An 18,971-nucleotide genomic window follows, 5' to 3' on the forward strand; every position below is an offset into this window, starting at 1 on the left:
GGAAATCATGCTTGACAAATCTTCTATAACTTTTTGAGGATGTAACTAGTCAAGTGGACAAGGGAGAATCAGTGGATGTGGTGTATTTGGACTTTCAAAAGGCTTTTGACAAGGTCCCACACAAGAGATTAGTGTGCAAAAATCAAAGCACATGATATTGGGGGTAATGTATTGAACTGGATAGAGAACTGGGAGGTGCAACGACATCGGGGTGTCATGGTACATCAGTCATTGAAAGTTGGCATGCAGGTCCAGCAGGCTGTGAAGAAGGCAAATGGCATGTTGGCCTTCATAGCGAGAGGATTCGAGTATAGGAACAGGAAGGTCTTACTGCAGTTGTACAGGGCCTTGGTGAGACCACACATTGAGTATTGTGTGCTGCTTTGGTCTCCTAATCTGAGGAAGGACATTCTTGCTATTAAGGGAGTGCAGCGAAGGTTCACCAGACTGATTCCCAGGATGGCAGGACTGACATACGAAGAAAGACTGGATCGATTAGGCTTATATTCACTGGAATTTAGAAGAATGAGAAGGAATCTCATAGAAACACACAAAATTCTGACGGGATTGGACAGGTTAGATGCAGGAAGAATGTTCCCGATGTTGGGGAAGTCCAGAACCAGGGGTCACAGTCTAAGGATAAGGGGTAAGCCATTTAGGACCGAGATGAGGAGAAACTTCTTTACTCAGAATTGTGAACCTGTGGAATTCTCTACCACAGAAAGTGGTTGAGGCCAGTTCGTTAGCTATATTCCAAAGGGAATTGGATGTGGCCCTTACGGCTAAAGGGATCAAGGGGTATGGAGAAAAAGCAGGAATGGGGTACTAAAGTTGCAAAAATGATCAGCAATGATCAGATTGAATGGTGGTGCAGGCTCAAATGGCCTACTCCTGCACCTATTTTCTATGTTTCTATATTAAGTGTGAGGTCATGCACTTTGGCAGAAAAAAATCAAAGAGCAAGTTGTTATTTAAATGGAAGAAAATTGCAAAGTGCTGCAGTACAGCGGGACCTGGGGGTACTTGTACTTGATACACAAAAGGTTAGTATGAAGGTACAGCAAGTGATCAGGAAGGCCAATGGAATCTTGGCCTTTATTGCAAAAGGGCTGGAGTATAAAGCAGGGAAGTCTTGCTTCAGTTATACAGGGTATTGGTGAGGCCACACCTGGAATACTGCATGCAATTTTAGTTTCCATATTTACGAAAGGATATACTTGCTTTGGAGGCAGTTCAGAGAAAGTTCACTAGGTTGATTCCGGAGTTGAGGGGGTTGACTTATGAGGAAAGGTTGAGCCTCTACTCATTGGAATTCAGAAGAATGAGAGGTGATCTTATCGAAACGTATAAGATTATGAGGGGGCTTGACAAGGTGGATGCAGAGAGGATGTTTCCACTGATAGGGGAGACTAGACCTAGGGGGTATAATCTTAGAATAAGGGGCCGCCCATTTAAAACCGAGATGAGGAGGAATTTCTTCTCTCAGGGTTGTAAATCTGTGGAATTCGCTGTCTCAGAGAGCTGTGGAAGCTGGGACATTGAATAAACTTAAGACAGAGATAGACAGCTTCTTAACCGATAAGGGATTAAAGGGTTATGGGGAGCGGGCAGGGAAGTGGACCTGAGTCCATGATCAGATCAGCCATGATCGTGTTGAATGGTGGAGCAGGCTCGAGGGGTCATGTGGCCTACTCCCGCTCTTCTATTTCCTATGTTCTACACGGCCTCTCCGCATAGCGCTGATGCGATCACAGGGAACTCCCCTCCTGTTAAAAGGGAGGGCACGCTGCGAGCTCTGCATGGGTTTCAGGGGCCTCCACTAGGCCACCTTGGATGCGAGGTGCTGTGACCACAGCTCGGCACTGAAGCAGAGTGCCAGGCTGCACCACTGTGGCACGGAACCCGCGGAAAATCACCCGGAGGCCGGGCCGGTAAGTTGGAGGACAGCACAAAATGGCGCCGTGCACCTCCTTTAAATTTTGTCCCGCGAACTGAGTGCAGCTTGGTCCACGAGGCTGGCGCTGACAGTGCACTGGGGAATGAGGGTGGGGTGAGGGTGGGGGGTGGTTTGTGTGGCCGCATGGCCATACAATTTAATTGGAACATTGATTACGGCCTTGAGGGACACCTGTGTTACGATGTCACAAAGCTCATATTATAGTGGTGTTAAATTTTGTTTTACATAATGTTACTAAAATGATATAGACAATTCTACAATAAACCCCCATCATAACAGTGTTTATGAACTACCTGAAACTCACATATGTGTGGTCCATTAACTCTAATAGGCCACTATGTACAGTCATTGGGCCCAAGTTTCGGCCTCAGTTGCTCCTGATTTTTTGGAGCAACTGGTGTAGAACGGAGTATATTAGAAATTCTAATTCTCGGCATTTAGTTTGCTCCAGTTCTAGTCAGTTAGAACAGTTTCACTTTGGAACAGAATTATTTTTTCAAAAGGGGGAGTGTCCGGCCACTGGTGGATGGAGGTCGGGTTGGTTCGGGTGGGGGTTGGGGGGGGGGGAGGGAGGGAGCGCGGGTTGGTTCGGGTGGGGGGTGGGAGGGGGAAGGGAGGGAGCGCGGGTCGGGTCGGGGGGGCGGTGGGGGGGGAGGATGGAGGTTGGGTTGGTTCGGGTGGGGGGGGGGGAGGGAGGGAGCGCGGGTCGGTTCGTGTTGGGGGCGGGGGAGGAAGGTCAGGTTGGGTCGTGTCCGGTCCGGGGGGCGAGGTCGGGAGTGCGGGTCGGGTCAGGGGGGTGGTGGGAGGGTGGTCGGTTCGGGTCAGGGGGGAGGGAGTGGGCGGGGGGGAAGCACGGGTCGGGTCTGGGGGGGGGGGGGAGCGGGACTGGAGTCGGGTCGGGTCCCGGGGGGGGGGGAAGCAGGAGTCGGGTCGGTGTCGGTGTCGGGGTCCGGTTCGGGGCGGGAAGCGGGAGTCGAATCGGGTCGGGAGGAAGCAGGAGCTGGGCGTGGGAGGCAGCCTTATGCACGCAGCCCCAGTGAGGCCCTTCGGCCGGGGCTAGGGGCTGCGTGCTTCGGGCCCCTCCCACACAGTTTTGGGCGCCTGGAGCTACTGCACATGCGCGCCCACTGTAGCGCGCATGTACAGAGGTCGCGGCACTGTTTTCAGCGCAGGGACCTAGCTCCGCCCCCTACAGCTCGTGCTGCGCCGCGCAGAGGACCAGCAGGGAGCCGGAGAATCTGGATTTTTTAGGCACACTTTGTGGCGTGAAAAACGGGCGTCCAGGTCGGACGGCGCGGCCCAAAACTTGGGCCCACAGTGTGCTTTATTTGACAAGCTACCACTGAAACAAATCCCCGTTATATCTGAAGATCAATGATTGGAACAATTAAAGAGATTCTTACAGTCTCATCGCAGATATTAGTGTTTTAGATGGTGCACTTACATTTTGTCTCGTGCAGCATATTTCACAAGAGCAATGCTAATTACACTGCAGACCTTATCCCAGTCAGGTCTTAGAATGCTGCTTGTAGCAAAGTAAGAAGGTTAAATCTAAAATTAAAGCTGGAATGTGATTGTAATTTGTTCTACAATAATTGATTTGTAGATACATTTGCCCCAAGTTTCCACACGCGGCAAAACAGGCGCCCCTCCGAGCTGGGCGCCCGTTTTTCGCGCCGAAAACGGCGCCTGAAAAAAAACACGCTATTCTCAAGCGCTTTGCAGCTCGATGTCAGCTTGGCGCGGCGCCCAGGGGGCAGAGCCTACCACTCGCGCCGATTTTGTAAGTAGGAGGGGGCGGGTACCATTTAAATGAGTTTTTTTCGTGCTGGCAACCCTGCGCGTGCGCGTTGGAGCGTTCGCGCACGCGCAGTGTGAAGGAAACATTGGCACTCGGCCATTTTTGTAGTTCTTTGTAGCTGTTTAATTTTTAAAATGTTTTAATAAAAGCACATTGCCCTTCCATGATCAGCACTGAGGCTTCCTGCAGCAGTGAGAAGGCTGCAGGAAGCCTCAGAAGTTGAGGGAGCCGTTTCCCGATGGGCCCGACCGACAGCAGGGGGGGCCTCCCCCCCCCCCCCCCCCCCCCTGCCGTCGGGAATGGCTGCCTCAACTTCTGAGGCTTCCTGCAGCCTTCTCACTGCCTCCCCCCCGCTGCCATCGGTCGGGCCCTCACTGCCTTCCCTCCCTGCCGTCGGGAACGGCTGCCTCAACTTCTGAGGCTTCCTGCAGCCTTCTCCCTGCCTGAAGCACTTTCACACAGGTAGGAAGATGGTTTATTTAATCTTTTCTTTGCTTATAAATTTTTATTCAGGTTGGAATTATTTGTATAATATTTGTATAAGTATAACTAAGGATTTATTGTAGAATGTAATGACTTCCCTTCCCCCACCCCCCCAACCTCGTTCCCGACGCCTAATTTGTAACCTGCACCTGATTTTTTAATGTGTAGACAAGGTTTTTTCAGGCCTACAAAAATCTTCACTTGCTCCATTCTAAGTTAGTTTGGAGTACGTTTTCACTGGAAACTTTCAAATCAGGCGTCAGTGGCCGGACACGCCCCCTTTTGAAAAAAAAATTCTGTTCAAAAGTGAAACTGTTCTAACTGACTAGAACTGCAGAAAACTTAAATGTGGAGAATTGCGATTTCTAAGATACTCCGTTCTCCACCAGTTGCTCCTAAAAATCAGGAGCAAATCATGTGGAAACTTGAGGCCATTATGTTGCAATAAATATCATCCTTCAGTGTCACTGAGCCACCATTAAAGTCAGTGGTTGTAAAAAAAAAATGAAAGTTGAGCTGGATCTTCAATCCCAATAGTGTAAAGTCAGCCTGGACATTGAACAGAAAGCAGCCAGAGTTGAGCTAAGAAATTTGCTTCTATTTACGCTGCTGTGCAGTGAGCTGCTGGGAAACTTGTGAAATTTCCCTTCCCTCCTTGTGGAATGATAGACTCTGCACTGTATCAGTAGAACTCCTAAGGATTGAGAATGTATGTTACATAGAATTGTGGGCAGGAACTATGATCCTACCACACTATGTGGCCCACCAATGTGTTAAGTCAGCATACCATTTAATAACTGTGCTGAGAAAGTAAGAAGTTGCATTCATATAGTACCTTTCACGTCCTCGGGGCAGCCCAAGGCATTTCACAGCCAATTAAGTACTTTCAATGTGAAATCACTGCTGTAATGTAGGGAAGCACAGCAGCCAATATGCACACAGTCAGGGCCCACCAATATTACTGAAATAAATGACCAGGTTAGCTGTTTTGGTGGTGTCGGTTGAGAGATAAATATTGGCCACAGCACCAGGAGCGTTCCCCTGCTTTTTTCACATGGCACCATGGGATCTTTTAAGTGCACTTAAGAGGGCAGATGTCTTGGTTTAACGTCTTAGTGAAAATACAGCACCACCAACAGTGCAGCACTTCCTCAGTAGTGCCAGTCTACATTATTTGCTCAAGTTGCTGGAGTGGAGATGTTGAGCATCAAGTCTACTAAGTGGCCTTCTGAGCCAGGTGAGAATGCTACCATTGAGTCGAGGCTGACATTTCACTGAGCTGAGGGCTTAATCTTTTTTGTAAGAAGGGAAAGGAGCTGATTCAGGTCACTGAAAGGGAGAATTAAGTAGATCAGTCCTGTAAACTTTTGAGACAGAAATAAAAATTCTATATGTTGGGAACCTGAAGTCTAAACACAAAATACTAGAAATGCACATCAGGCAGCATCTGAAAGACAGGATAAGGAATTGGCTGAAGTGTAGAAAACAACAGTGAGTTGTTAGAGGAGTTCTGTTGAGGTGCTGGGAAGTCCTGAATGAGGTGCCCCAGGGCTCAGTGTTGGGACCACTATTGTTTGTAATTTACATCAATTATGTTTATTCAAAAGTTCAATACAAACTAAACCAAGTTACAGATGATATCAGATGAGAAGGGGCAGTAGAATCAGAGGAGGTGGCTTAGAAATTACAGAATGAGCTGAGAAAAAATATAGCTTCATAGAATCATAGAAAAATGATGACAGAGAAGGAGACCATTTGGCTCATCGTGTCCGTGCCGGTCGAAAAAGAGTTATCCAGCCTAATCCCATCTTCCAGCACTAGGTCTGTACCCTTGTAGGTTACGGCTCTAAGTGCACATCCAAGTACTTTTTAAATGTGGTGAGGGTTTCTGCCTCTACCATCCTTTCAGGCAGTGAGTTCCAGAACCCCAACACCCTCTGGATGAAAAATGTTTTCCTCAACGCCTCTCTTAACCTTCTACCAACTACTTTAAATTTATGCCTACTGGTTATTGACCCCTCTGATGAGGGAGATAGGTCCTTCCTATCCATTCTATCAAGGCCCCTCAATTTTATACACCTCAATTGTAGGTGGGTGAAGAATAACAGATGAAATTTACTGCAGACAAATGTAAAGTACTGCACATGGGAAGAACGGACAACTAACATACTCCATGAATTGTGTTGAAATGGCTATGGATGACGGTGAAAGAAATTAGGAGTCTTAGTAGACTTGATGCTCAACATGTCCAACCAATGCAGAACAACAAATAGAATGATGAACTATAGAACTAAAACAGTAGAACACAGGTTGGAGGAAGGATTATCAAACTACAGTGCTGTGGTCAGACCATACCTTGAGTACTGTGTCCATTACTGGTCTCTGAGAGACAAAGGAGATATTCACATGCTGAAGGAAGTCTACAAGGCTTATCTCTAGTGTAAAAGCTCAGAATTAAGAGGAAAGGCTGAAAAAACATGGGCTTTTCAACTTGGAAATGAGGAAATTGAGAGGTGATCTTATAAAAATGTATATGATAGTTATGAGAATGAAAAATGTGAATCTGGTCCATTACCGTAAAATAAATTTAGAGAATAGGGGAAGGGGACACGGATTCAAATTAGTGGAAGGCAAATTTAGGACTGATGTTAGGAAGTGCTTCACACAAAGAGTGATCATAGATAAAATGGACTTCCAAATGGAATATTGGAAGTGAAAATCGTGGACTTAGTTACGAAACAATTGAATGCTGTAAGGGAGGGGCTTGACGATGTTTCTGGATGGGTGAATTAAGATGGCTAAATGGCCTTCCTCGACTCTAATTATCACAAGATTATGAGACTCTAATTATCAGGTGGAATCCGTCATTAGATCTTCATTCATCGTAGCAAACTTGGACAGAGAAACCATGAAGCCAAAACCTACCAAAGACCTGTACATTTTTGCACTGCCGTGATAGCCATTATTGCTGCTGTCATACAGCGCAATCTGAAGTATAAACAACAGTATGACAACTTGTCGATGACTGCCAGTTAAGTGGGACAGTTAAGTGCTTTTAACAAATACTTGTGCAGCTGGAAAGAGAAGAGACGTATGTCAATGCATGGGTTCAATAGCTAAATAAATGTGCTGATGTCCTTGCTGTTGAATAGGCCCAGCAATTTAAATGTATTAATGTCCATTTAAGGTGCAGTAGTTAAATAAGTTTATATTATATTAATGTTTTTCTTTAAAAGCGGAATTAAGCCTTCAGTTAATATATGTTAATGTCTGTACTTGATAGCTGAATGAGACAATAACCTATAAGTATTCACGGCTGTGATGTTTGCTAGCTGAGTGGAACCCAAGGTTTATACTAGTGAGGTTTTTTTTGAAAATTGGGCGTTTGGGGGGAATGCTGTGTTCTGGCAAAGACTGCTGTATGTGGGACAGCATTTATGTAAAAGTCTCAGTTAGTGTGACTCCTTTCCCCTTCATAGTAAAGTCATGTACGTAAAGATAATGGTAAAAGAGTGTCCTTCTGAATCTAAACTCAGCATGGATCTGCGATGCAATCTCTTATCAAACATATCTGCTATCAATAGAATGACCACTTGCAATCGGGTTTAAAAAGCCGTTCTTGGGTTGAAGAGTTTAGGTGGAAGAACAAATGAACATAGGTGGAAGAACTAACTAAGGACATAAAAAAGAAAGTATGAAATAAAAAAAAACATTTGAGCTAAAAGAAGTGAAGATAAACATATAGAAAGGATGAGAAAAGACCATTACGTGAGTCAGTGTTCACCTTATCCTATAACTGCAACAAATGGCATCCATGTATAATCTATTCTATCATGAGTACTTCTCCGCCTATTTCATCTTCTGATGGAAAATGCTACACAAATACTTTCTCTCCAAAGGTAATCAGAATGGATTAAAAACAAAAATTGCTGGAAATCTGAAATAAAAATGCTGAAAATAACTGCCCTCTGAAGAACAAAAGTAGGTTAACATTTCAGTTATAACTTTTCATCATAACACAGGTAACTGAAATATTACCCGATTGTTCTCTTTCGTGTTCTGATCAGCCTGCTGAAATGCCACAATATCTATCTATCCCCAGGTCTCCCCAATTTAATGCCAAAGGCAATCCTGCACTCAGCCCCAGCAGTGACGGAACGATTTTGTCCTGTGGAGTACAACCTTCAATCCATTTTTTCAACCAGATATTTGTCCAGCGATATTTTTACCGAATTAATCGACACTGCATATGATGTTTTTGCTGACAGTCAGTATATTTCTAATCTCTCAACTCATTTGAGACTTACTCAGTTTGACCCTGTATACTCTCATTCTCTGCTGAATATCAAAGTTAAAAAGCCTGCTTACAACTCCATTCTGTATGCTTCTCAGCATTTTATATGCCTAGATCAAGTATCTTTCAACCTTTCTTCACTAAAAAACAGTTCAGCTCATGAGCGCTTCCTTGTAATTCAGAGCCATAAGCCCTAGAAATACCCTTGCTGCTGTTCTCAAACACTCTCCAATGTATCAAAAGGCATGAAATTCCCCGCTGGTTTTGAAGAACTCCCACTATAACTTTGGTGGGAGTTCGGGGCTGCCGTAAAGTTTGCTGGGATTTGGATCTGCCTGATCCCAGCAAAGGAACCCTGTTTCCAGGATGGCCTTGTGAGGGCAGAGCCTCCACTTGCCCCCACTAGGTCATCGATGTAAGTGGAACGTGGATTTCCTACTGGCTCACTGGAACTCAGTGGAAGGTTTGAAAGTCAGTACACCGAGGGCCTAATGAGAGGGAGGACCACTTGGCGGGGAAGGGGGAGGATGCTTCAGGGTGAGGGAGGGTGGTTCAAGCCAGAGAAGCAGCCTGGGCTCCCGAAAAATCACAAGGTAATGTTTTTTTTGTGGCTGCAGTTCCCTTACAAAGGGGGACAGTTGGCAGCCAATTTCTGGGGTGGGGGGGGTGGGTGCAGACAACCCCAATCATCTGCCTGTCTGTCCCATTCAAATTAGATGCCCTCCCTCAGGCTTGTATACACCAGCAGCGTCAGCTCATGAGGTCATTGTGTGTGCTATCCTGGAATTTGATCCTTGTGTTTTTGCAGTTAGGGTGCTCAGAATTGTACGCAGCATAAATGTGGCTTCACCTGGTTACAATAGCTTTTATGACATAATCAGTAGTCCTTCAGATTAATTCCTGTATTTGATTAGCTGTGTTGCTAATAGCTTACATTGACATGGAAACTATTAGTGAGTGATGATAATTAAACGCAAATTATTTTTCTTTTGCATCTCTGCTGATACATGTTCCTTCATCTTGTACACATTTGCTCTTTTCTGCTCCCATATGCATTACCACGCATTTATCTGCATTAAAATCCACCTCCATTCCTTAGCCTATCTACTTAATTGGTCTACATTTCTTTTAATCGCTGCTTCCTACAGACCTGTGAGAACCAGGACCAAGCTGTAAAGTAGATTTATTGCAAAAAGGAAAATGGGAAGGGACTGCGGTCTGCACCATCCTGTCACAGTACTGTGGAGTCAGCATCTCTTTGACAAACCTCTTCATAAGATATGGGCTCCAAAATGCATCCAGGCACAAGTGCTAAGATACGTTCTCTGAAACTAGACATAAGGACTTCCCGATACTGATCCCTCCTCCATCAATGTTCTTGTTTAGAGCAGGTGGTGACACAGACCCCAGTAGGCCATACAGGAAACTTCTGGCGCAGGCCAGGATCTGAAATAAATAGGTTCCAGCCTAATGTGTGACCCTCCTGCCGTAGTTACGGTCGGGGCATGGCTGACATTTTGGCCCCATCTTGAGGTATGCTGTGGTCAGGGAGCTGATTGCAATGGACTCACATTTTATGGTGAGTAGCGCTGCTCAAATTGCTGCTTGTGAGAAGCTCCTAGTACCTGCTCTTCATCGAGCAAAGGATTAAATCCATGTTGTTCTGTTGTCTAATGACCAGCTAGTGACTATATTCCTTGATGATGATGGAACATGAAGCAACAGACTCAGTAATTCAAAAAGTACAGCCAGCTAGGTTCACAGTACTCTAGGTTGATTGGCCAGCTAGTCTGGCACTTTAATGGAATCTGGAGGGAAAGACGTCACTGGGAGCTTGCATTCTTCCCACTTGGCTCCAGATATGCTTGCAAGACGCTGCTCTAGTGGGTATGGTGGTCCTTGTTAAACAAGCAGCAGGAAATGTACAAATGTTGGTTAAATGCTAGTAGTACCTCAGACCATTGAAATTAATAGTTTACCTGGGTAACAAGCATAAAATGTTAATTTAGTCCATGATGTTATCTGGGAAAGTGGGTGAGTTCTTAACATATCAGCCACATATATAAGATTTTGCCTTTGAGCTCTGCTAGCTGAGTGCCCACAATACAATTTAAATGTGCTGCAGAAGTCTTCCAATAACATTAAAAATTGATTATCTAAGTGACGTGCCGATTTCTTCTAACATCACCATGGACACCAATCCTTAGAGGACGATGATGAGGAAATGTATTTTAGGAATTTTTGTGAATGTGAGATAGTGATGTTGATCATCTTACGAACATACTTAATGTATAGCTGTCCCAGTTTTTCCATTATTTACAGAGTAGAGATGCACTAGGAAAGCAAAGTTTGGAGAGAGGGAGTTGAAGGACACGATTAATTTTGAAAAGTTTCCTATGGAAAAAGACTCATAAACCACACTTGGTGCTAGAAATTCAGTATCACCCCGGTTGGGGCGCTTACTTTTGAGAGGTTTGAAGTTTAGTGCCAGGCGCTAATCAGTCTCACTGCCCGCTAAATTCAGTCTCAGCGCTCAAAGAGTGCAAGGGAGTGTTAAATCAGGTGCTAATGGCGTAGGTGATTGGCATTAGGCTCCAAGCGATAACGAATATGAGGTGTGTAATCGAGAGTGAGCATTGGCGAAGGTGCCTTCCAGCCATTAAAGGGGACGGTCACTGGAGTCTACGCACCAGACCCCAGTGATTCGGGGATTGCAGAATGATGATATGCTGTGGGATGAAATGCAAAGTCCTTTGACGACCCGCAACACTCCAGGGACTCAGCAACCTTTATTTGGTTGCAGATACATCCTGCACTCTCTGCGACAACTGACCTTTGGAACGCAAGCTCCTTGACAGCTGGGGCACATCCCTTTCAGTAGCGCTCCGCCAGCCGGCTGGTTCACACATCTGCTGCCTGGCGCTGTTGACACGAGACGGTAAGGCATGGGGTGCGCTACGGAAGTTTGCAGATCGGGCGCCCAGCAAACGTTGCACGCTCACTGAGGTCACAATCTGAATGGTAAAAGGTGCCAAGGCACTAACTGTTATCGCCAATGCTACGGGGCTGGCGAATTTGCCGTGCGGCGTGGGATTTGCCCCCCGCCCCCCACCAGTTGCTAACTGGGGGCGCTAACATGCCGAATTTCTCATCCTTGGTCTCAAAAGTTTACAGAGAATTTAGTCGACCCCAGCATTCAGAAATTAGCAGAAGGGGTACTGCGGTACAGCACAACACCGCACAGTCTCCCATTATTGATGAGAAACATTTTAAGACTGAAAACATTTTCTCAAATAGGTAGCTTGCCAGCCCCCTCTTTTCCCCACTGCAGTGTGCCCCCAATGCCTGACAGAAAAATTTTCCCACGTGAAGTGACAGCCTTGGCTAAGTGGTAGCATCTCTGGGATGGGCAGAAGTCATGAGCTGGTGGACATGTGCTCCATTTAGGAGAGCAGAAAGACTAGGCTGATAATGTGCTCTTGGCCTTGCTAGTTGCTAAGCACCTTGTTACAATTGTCTAAAAGTTTGTTATATTCTCCCTTCTCAACTGCTTGATAGAATGATATGCTACACCAGAAAATATTACACTCGGCCAGTTAGCAAAATGGACAAACTTAGCAAAATATGGAAAGTTACAGAAATTACAATGTGTGAATGCAAAAATAAGCAGGTTAAGCCAGAGCAAGCAGAATCCTTGATGGCAGCTACGACTAGAGTAATTGAAAAGAGTAGTTGAAAAGAATAGTACTTCATTGATTTTAGAAATATAATTTGTGGCAATTGGTTCCACCTTCACCGCTGTGTTCCACTTTGAAAAATTCAGGTTGTTACACTAGCCAGGATTTTCTGCTCAAGTTATGCCAGCTCCTCGGTGTAATTCAGGTGGACTTAGTTGGAAAACGTAACAGGGATTGATCTGCCAGCTCACTGCTTGCCCCCACTGCTTCTAGGATCTCCTGTCAGAAATGATGGAGGACTTAAAATATGTCTGCCTGTATAGGGGCAGATGTATTTTAATAATCTGCAAATGGAATGAATATATCAAATTTGATGTAATTTACACCTTAACAATGGTGGTGCAAAGGATTCTATTCCTTCCTGGCATCCAGTGTTGCAATGCAACTGGAGTTCAGGACTAGAATATCAGGTCCTTCATTGAAACATCTGTGAACTCATGTGGAAGCAAGTCATCCTCGTTCGAGGGACCGTCTATGATGATGATGGGATGGCCAGGGGGAATTTAAAATGTAAATGGATGAAAAGCCCGTGCGGCTGATTGTTGAGCAGTCAATCATTGGCTTTAGTACTAAGTTCAAAACAATGCCATATTATCTAGTAAATTTATACTGGCAGCACTATGGCTTTCAGCAACGCTGCACTTGAAGGGGGGGACACCAAGGTCTGCTCAGCGGGAGCCAGGAAGCTTGCCAATATAATGCCAATGACCCTAGGCTGGGCTGCTGGGCTCATGGCTGCATCTGTGTGGCAACCACCATTTGAAAATGCTATAGCAGAAAACCGGGGTTATTTGATCTCAGTTTAAAATGTGTCATTTTTATATTATGTGTATTTAAAGTCGAGAAATACTGTGCAAAGTTCAGCATTTTTTCTTTACCATCTGCTCTTCAAAAATAAAAGTTACTTCTACAAGCTATTTTTAATGGCTTAACCCATAGTTCTAATAACTGAATAATCCAAACCCTAATTTGTGGTTCTGCTTTATATTTACAAAGGCTGACTTTTAACACCAAACTGATTTGGGTGCAAATTGTAACTAGTGCCAAAAACGAATAAGCAAATCAAACACGGGAGCATTTGCTCTTAAAAGAGCCCCAAGACCGTGTCCTGCTTTGTGTTAGCTGTGCAAGAGTAGAATATTGTTCATAAATTATTTTTTACCAGGGCTAATGAACAGTACAGGCTTCTCCCCACACTCCTATAAATGTATTTCATCCGCATGGATGCATTGCAAAGAGACCATTTCAATGAAATTCTAATTTTACCACTGAAGGGAAGTACCGTCCGTCTCTGAGGTAGTAAAGAAATGCCACTCGCATTCTTAGATTGACGATCAAAAGTTCTGAGACATCTCTGCATCTTCAAAAAAAATGATTAGTGCGTACTCTTTTTATTCTATTAAAATGCTATTTTTCTAACCATTAGAAGGCCTTGGTGGCAAAACAGGGATTGTAGACTGTAACAAAGGATATTATGAACTGATTTTTGAGCATTATCCGATACCTCATTACCTTACTCATTTTTGAAGACATCCGTTTGTAATCATTCTAGTTGACGTGCTGATTCCAGGAAAACCCTGTATGAATTCGATTATTACTGCTCTGCAGGATGATTGTGGGCTGCATGAAGTGATTTAACTGTAGCAGCACATAACAAATGAGTTGATTTAAAAAAAACCTCTTTTGCAGATTTAACATCTTTTATTGTCTTACTCTTCTGTAGTGATATATGACGGATGCCCCAAATCACTTGAGGCTGGTGTTTGGTGGCCACGAACCAAGTTTGGACTCCCAGCAGCTGTAATGTGTCCAAAAGGTTCCCTTGGTGAGTGACTATTCTGCTTTATTATCATTAAGAGATTTCTCTTTGTATTTGCAAGTTGGCCTTCTAGTCTGTTCAGTCATACACTATTGGAAAATGATGTTCTGATTAGCTGAACAATATGCATGCAATCTTAATGGAGGATGGGCAACCCGTCATCCCCTTCAGTTTGTCAGTGACAATGGAAAGTTACCTGGTAACATTTGAGCCCAAGGGCAGTGATTTTTGAAGGGATCCAGATATAGATAATTACTCAAGCAACGGCAACAGAATCTGACTGAAAAGCAATAGATTACATCTGTACTTTAACGTGGAATTGAATGCTTTTAGATCAATTTAAAGTCTTAACCCGCAGTAACATTCAGATTGTTTTGCCTATTCTGAATTACCTCACTACAATATATACAGTCTGTTTTTAACTTAGCTTCCGTTTTCCTTCCATAATAATGTATACAAGTTAGTAAATATCTGGTAACATTGCAAAATATTTCTCTCTTCCTGCATTCAGACTCAGAATGTTCTCAATTCTCAATTTTCTCAAAGCTGCAAGCATCTGAATCCAAATCAAAACCCAAACTGAAGAGACTGAGGTGGGGATTTTAGAATTGAAACCAAACAGCAAAATGAAAGATTTAATCAGTCAACCTAACCGCAAAGGAAAATTGTTATTTATAAAAAAAAAGTAGCTAGTCTAGAATGTATTATAAGTCTCTCCACAGAAGATCAAATAGCCACACAAGCACCCGCCTTGAATTTATTTTAAGAAACACTTGGGGTATAAATTCACCTGGGCAGTAGCGCAAAATTGACGATAATGAATCAATCAGCAGCTTATTTTGCACTCTGCCCGATTTTCTTTTCCATTAACATCAATGGAAACGAAAATCAAACGGAATGTAAAATTGCCTGCCGATTCACTGTTGCCTGATTTGAGCTACTGCCCAAGACAGATTTATACCCCATAGAGTTCGAATCAGAGCTGCATTCCTTGTTAATGAGTAGAGTATCTCACAGATAGTGGTGAGTTTGAAGCAAACTTCATTCATTTTGAAAGACAATCACAATTCACTTCTTACAAAACTAGGTAATTTTGGATTGGTACATTTGTGAAGGACACATTAAATTTGTTTCAGCAAAGATGGAAAACTGAATCAATTCAGACTTCAGATTTAGGATGATCTCCTGCTTGAAAAAAAAGTTAAAAATCTGAAGGAGAAAATGGTGTCCAAACTATGGCCTTAGGCAATTTCTGGTTGTCAAGCCCTGGCAACCTTGCCCATGAAACCCAGGCTGCTCAGTCCTATTTTCGCTTATATTTTTTACTCACTGGAGGTCGGCACGGGCTTGACGGGCCGAATGGCCTTCGTGCTGTAACCATTCTATGATTCTAACATGGATTTAAATTTTGTTTGTGGTCTGCGAGACTCCAATGTATACGTCTTTGTGATCCATGAAGATAAAAAGTTGGACACTCTTGCAATAAGGCACTGAATATGTGTCAAGTCTGCAGTAAATAAAATGTCATTGTGTATACATGCAGGCATTCTTTTTTAATTATAAGGTTATGTAAAAATCAGTACTTTATTCAACTATATCTCGGCCTGCTTAATTCACATCAATACTCGTTTGGAAAGATTTTTGCTGTATTTGACTCATTTTTTTTTTTCTACAAGGACACTTACCTACTCTCACTCATACACATTTTTTACTGTCTAACTCTTCATCTTTCTCTCTCTCTCCCACTTTGTGACACTCTCACTTTGCGTATGTCCTGATATACTTCCTCTCCACTAAACTTCCTCTCTTAAAATTGGAGCCTCGATATCAGGAGGTCTTTTCACAGTCTTTGATGTCGGTAGCTTTATTTTGGCTTGGACTCTATGCCATGTAAATGCTTTTGTTTAAACAGGGACCTCCCCTACCAATGTTAATTCATCCCTTTCATGCACTTGAGCTCAGTACTTTTGTACTCGCTGTGTAAGCAAAACAAAGAGTGATATTTGAAAGACTTGCAGATGGCGACTCCCTCTTTAACCTCTCTCAGCGCATGATTTTGACATGTAGCCTCCTGTTCTTTCACTCTCTCCCTCTTTTTTGTTGCCTTGACTCTTGTATTTTTTTCCTCTCCTCCCTTGCTTTGCAGACATGCGGGCTGATGGTAAGTTGCTCTGCTCACTGCTGGACTGTGACGTTTTGCTTGGCTTAGTGTGGAAGTTATTTTGTTAAAAGCCTGGCTTTCTCAGACACCTGCTTTATATTATGACTGCCTATTTCAGGTACTGTGATTCGACACTGTGGGGAGGAACATGGCTGGTTGGAACCAGATCTTTTTAACTGTACATCTCCACCATTCACACAACTGGCAGAGACTGTAAGTACTGTTTTTCAGACTCTAATTTGTCTTCGAGACAAGATAATCAACAGCAAATCGTTTCTGGGAAATCTTTCAGCTACAGTGTTACAGTAATTCATACTGCAGTGTGAGCATTGTCAGAGACAATTAGATATTAAGGATAGGATTTTTCACTGGACTAACTCTAGTAGAATGTGGCTGGAATATCTTGAGGAGCTGCTCCACTCATTCTCCACCGTCCTCTGGCACTTCTGGATTTTCTGTTGAAAGATTGTTGTTTGGGAATCGCTCCCAAATATGCAGTATGCTCTTAATCAAATAAGTTAAATAGTACCATTTATCTGTCAATGGATGGTGTAATATGTACATCAAAGTTCACTAGTGACCTCTGTTGACAGAAACAGGTTATTCTGTTTCCTATTTGAGGTTCATTTTTAAAGCACTTTTATAAATAATGCTTTTTAAATCTGAAAACTAGGATTTGCTGTCATGAAAGGTAACCAAATCCAAGGAGAGATGTTGGGAGATATTTCTTTTTGCAGAGGCTTGTTGGAACATGGAATGATTTATCATAGAAGTAGCTGAGGCAGATATTGCATCTTAACGAAGAGCATTGAATAGAATTTTGGAGTTGAGGAAGATGCAATCTCTGGAGAGTGTACGGAGCAGTGTGATTAGTTTTGGTTCACCTTAACAAAGATCCAGTATAGAGATGATTGACCGAAAAGTCTTCTGTGCTGTAAACCTATAGTTCTATGGTTTAAACTTTTATATATGATGATTTTAATACAGCCACATAATCCTTGCAGTGATATGCGAACAATGACGGACAGGTAAAGACTCTTTGGTCCATCCAGTCTGTCTCACACAATTGTGATACTTTCTATATCACAATATGTACACACTCTCCTGAGAGAAGCAGAATAAAACCAGATTAAAAACCCAGGCCAATTTGGGGGACGAAATCTGGGCAAGTCCTTGCCAACCCAGGCGATCGAATCTAGTCCCGGAGATCACGCTGGCACTGAATTCATGGCAGTACCTTCCTTTTATTGAGGGAGTGCAGCGAAGGTTCACCAGACTGATTCCTGGGATGGCGGGTCTGACATATCAAGAAAGACTGGATCAACTGGGCTTGTATTCACTGGACTTCAGAAGAATGAGAGGGGATCTCATAGAAACGTTTAAAATTCTGACGGATTTAGACAGGTTAGATGCAGGAAGAATGTTCCCAATGTTGGGGAAGTCCAGAACCAGGGGTCACAGTCTAAGGATAAGGGGTAAGCCATTTAGGACCGAGATGAGGAGAAACTTCTTCACCCAGAGAGTGATGAACCTGTGGAATTCTCTACCACAGAAAGTTGTTGAGGCCAATTCACTAAATATATTCAAAAAGGAATTAGATGTAGTCCTTACTACTCGGGGGATCATAGAAACATAGAAAATAGGTGCAGGAGCAGGCCATTCAGCCCTTCTAGCCTGCACCGCCATTCAATGAGTTCATGGCTGAACATGAAACTTTAGTAACCCCTTCCTGCTTTCTCGCCATACCCCTTGATCCCCTGAGTAGTAAGGACTTCATCTAACTCCCTTTTGAATATATTTAGTGAATTGGCCTCAACTACTTTCTGTGGTAGAGAATTCCACAGGTTCACCACTCTCTGGGTGAAGAAGTTTCTCCTCATCTCGGTCCTAAATGGCTTCCCCCTTATCCTTAGACTGTGACCCCTGGTTCTGGACTTCTCCAACATTGGGAACATTCTTCCTGCATCCAACCTGTCCAAACCCGTCAGAATTTTAAACGTTTCTATGAGGTCCCCTCTCACTCTTCTGAACTCCAGTGAATACAAGCCCAGTTGATCCAGTCTTTCTGGATAGGTCAGTCCCACCATCCCGGGAATCAGTCTGGTGAATCTTTGCTGCACTCACTCAATAGCAAGAATGTCCTTCCTCAAGTTAGGAGACCAAAACTGTGCACAATACTCAAGGTGTGGCCTCACTAAGGCCCTGTACAACTGTAGCAACACCTCCCTGCACCTGTACTCAAATCCCCTCGCTATGAAGGCCAACATGCCATTTGCTTTCTTAACCGCCTGCTGTACCTGCATGCCAACCTTCAATGACTGATGTACCATGACACCCAGGTCTCGTTGCACCTTCCCTTTTCCTAATCTGTCACCATTCAGATAATAGTCTGTCTCTCTGTTTTTACCACCAAAGTGGATAACCTCACATTTATCCACATTATACTTCATCTGCCATGCATTTGCCCACTCACTTAACCTATCCAAGTCACTCTGCAGCCTCATAGCATCCTCCTCGCAGCTCACACTGCCACCCAACTTAGTGTCATCCGCAAATTTGGAGATACTACATTTAATCCCTTCTTCTAAATCATTAATGTACAATGTAAACAGCTGGGGCCCCAGCACAGAACCTTGCGGTACCCCACTAGTCACTGCCTGCCATTCTGAAAAGTACCCATTTACTCCTACTCTTTGCTTCCTGATCAAGGGGTATGACG

At 43.8% G+C, this 18,971-nt stretch overlaps 1 protein-coding gene across 1 annotated transcript in view; it reads left to right on the forward strand.

Moving 5' to 3' along the window:
* celsr3 (cadherin, EGF LAG seven-pass G-type receptor 3) overlaps window positions 1-18,971 on the forward strand; it is a 325,097-nt gene that overhangs the window by 207,049 nt on the left and 99,077 nt on the right. The window contains exons 16-17 of the mRNA XM_070894776.1: window positions 13,996-14,097; window positions 16,371-16,465. Coding sequence (XP_070750877.1) covers window positions 13,996-14,097; window positions 16,371-16,465 — 197 coding nt within the window. The remainder of the gene's footprint in view (window positions 1-13,995; window positions 14,098-16,370; window positions 16,466-18,971) is intronic.

The sequence above is a fragment of the Pristiophorus japonicus genome, chromosome 12, assembly GCF_044704955.1.
Source record: "Pristiophorus japonicus isolate sPriJap1 chromosome 12, sPriJap1.hap1, whole genome shotgun sequence".
Lineage (NCBI taxonomy): Eukaryota > Metazoa > Chordata > Chondrichthyes > Pristiophoridae > Pristiophorus > Pristiophorus japonicus.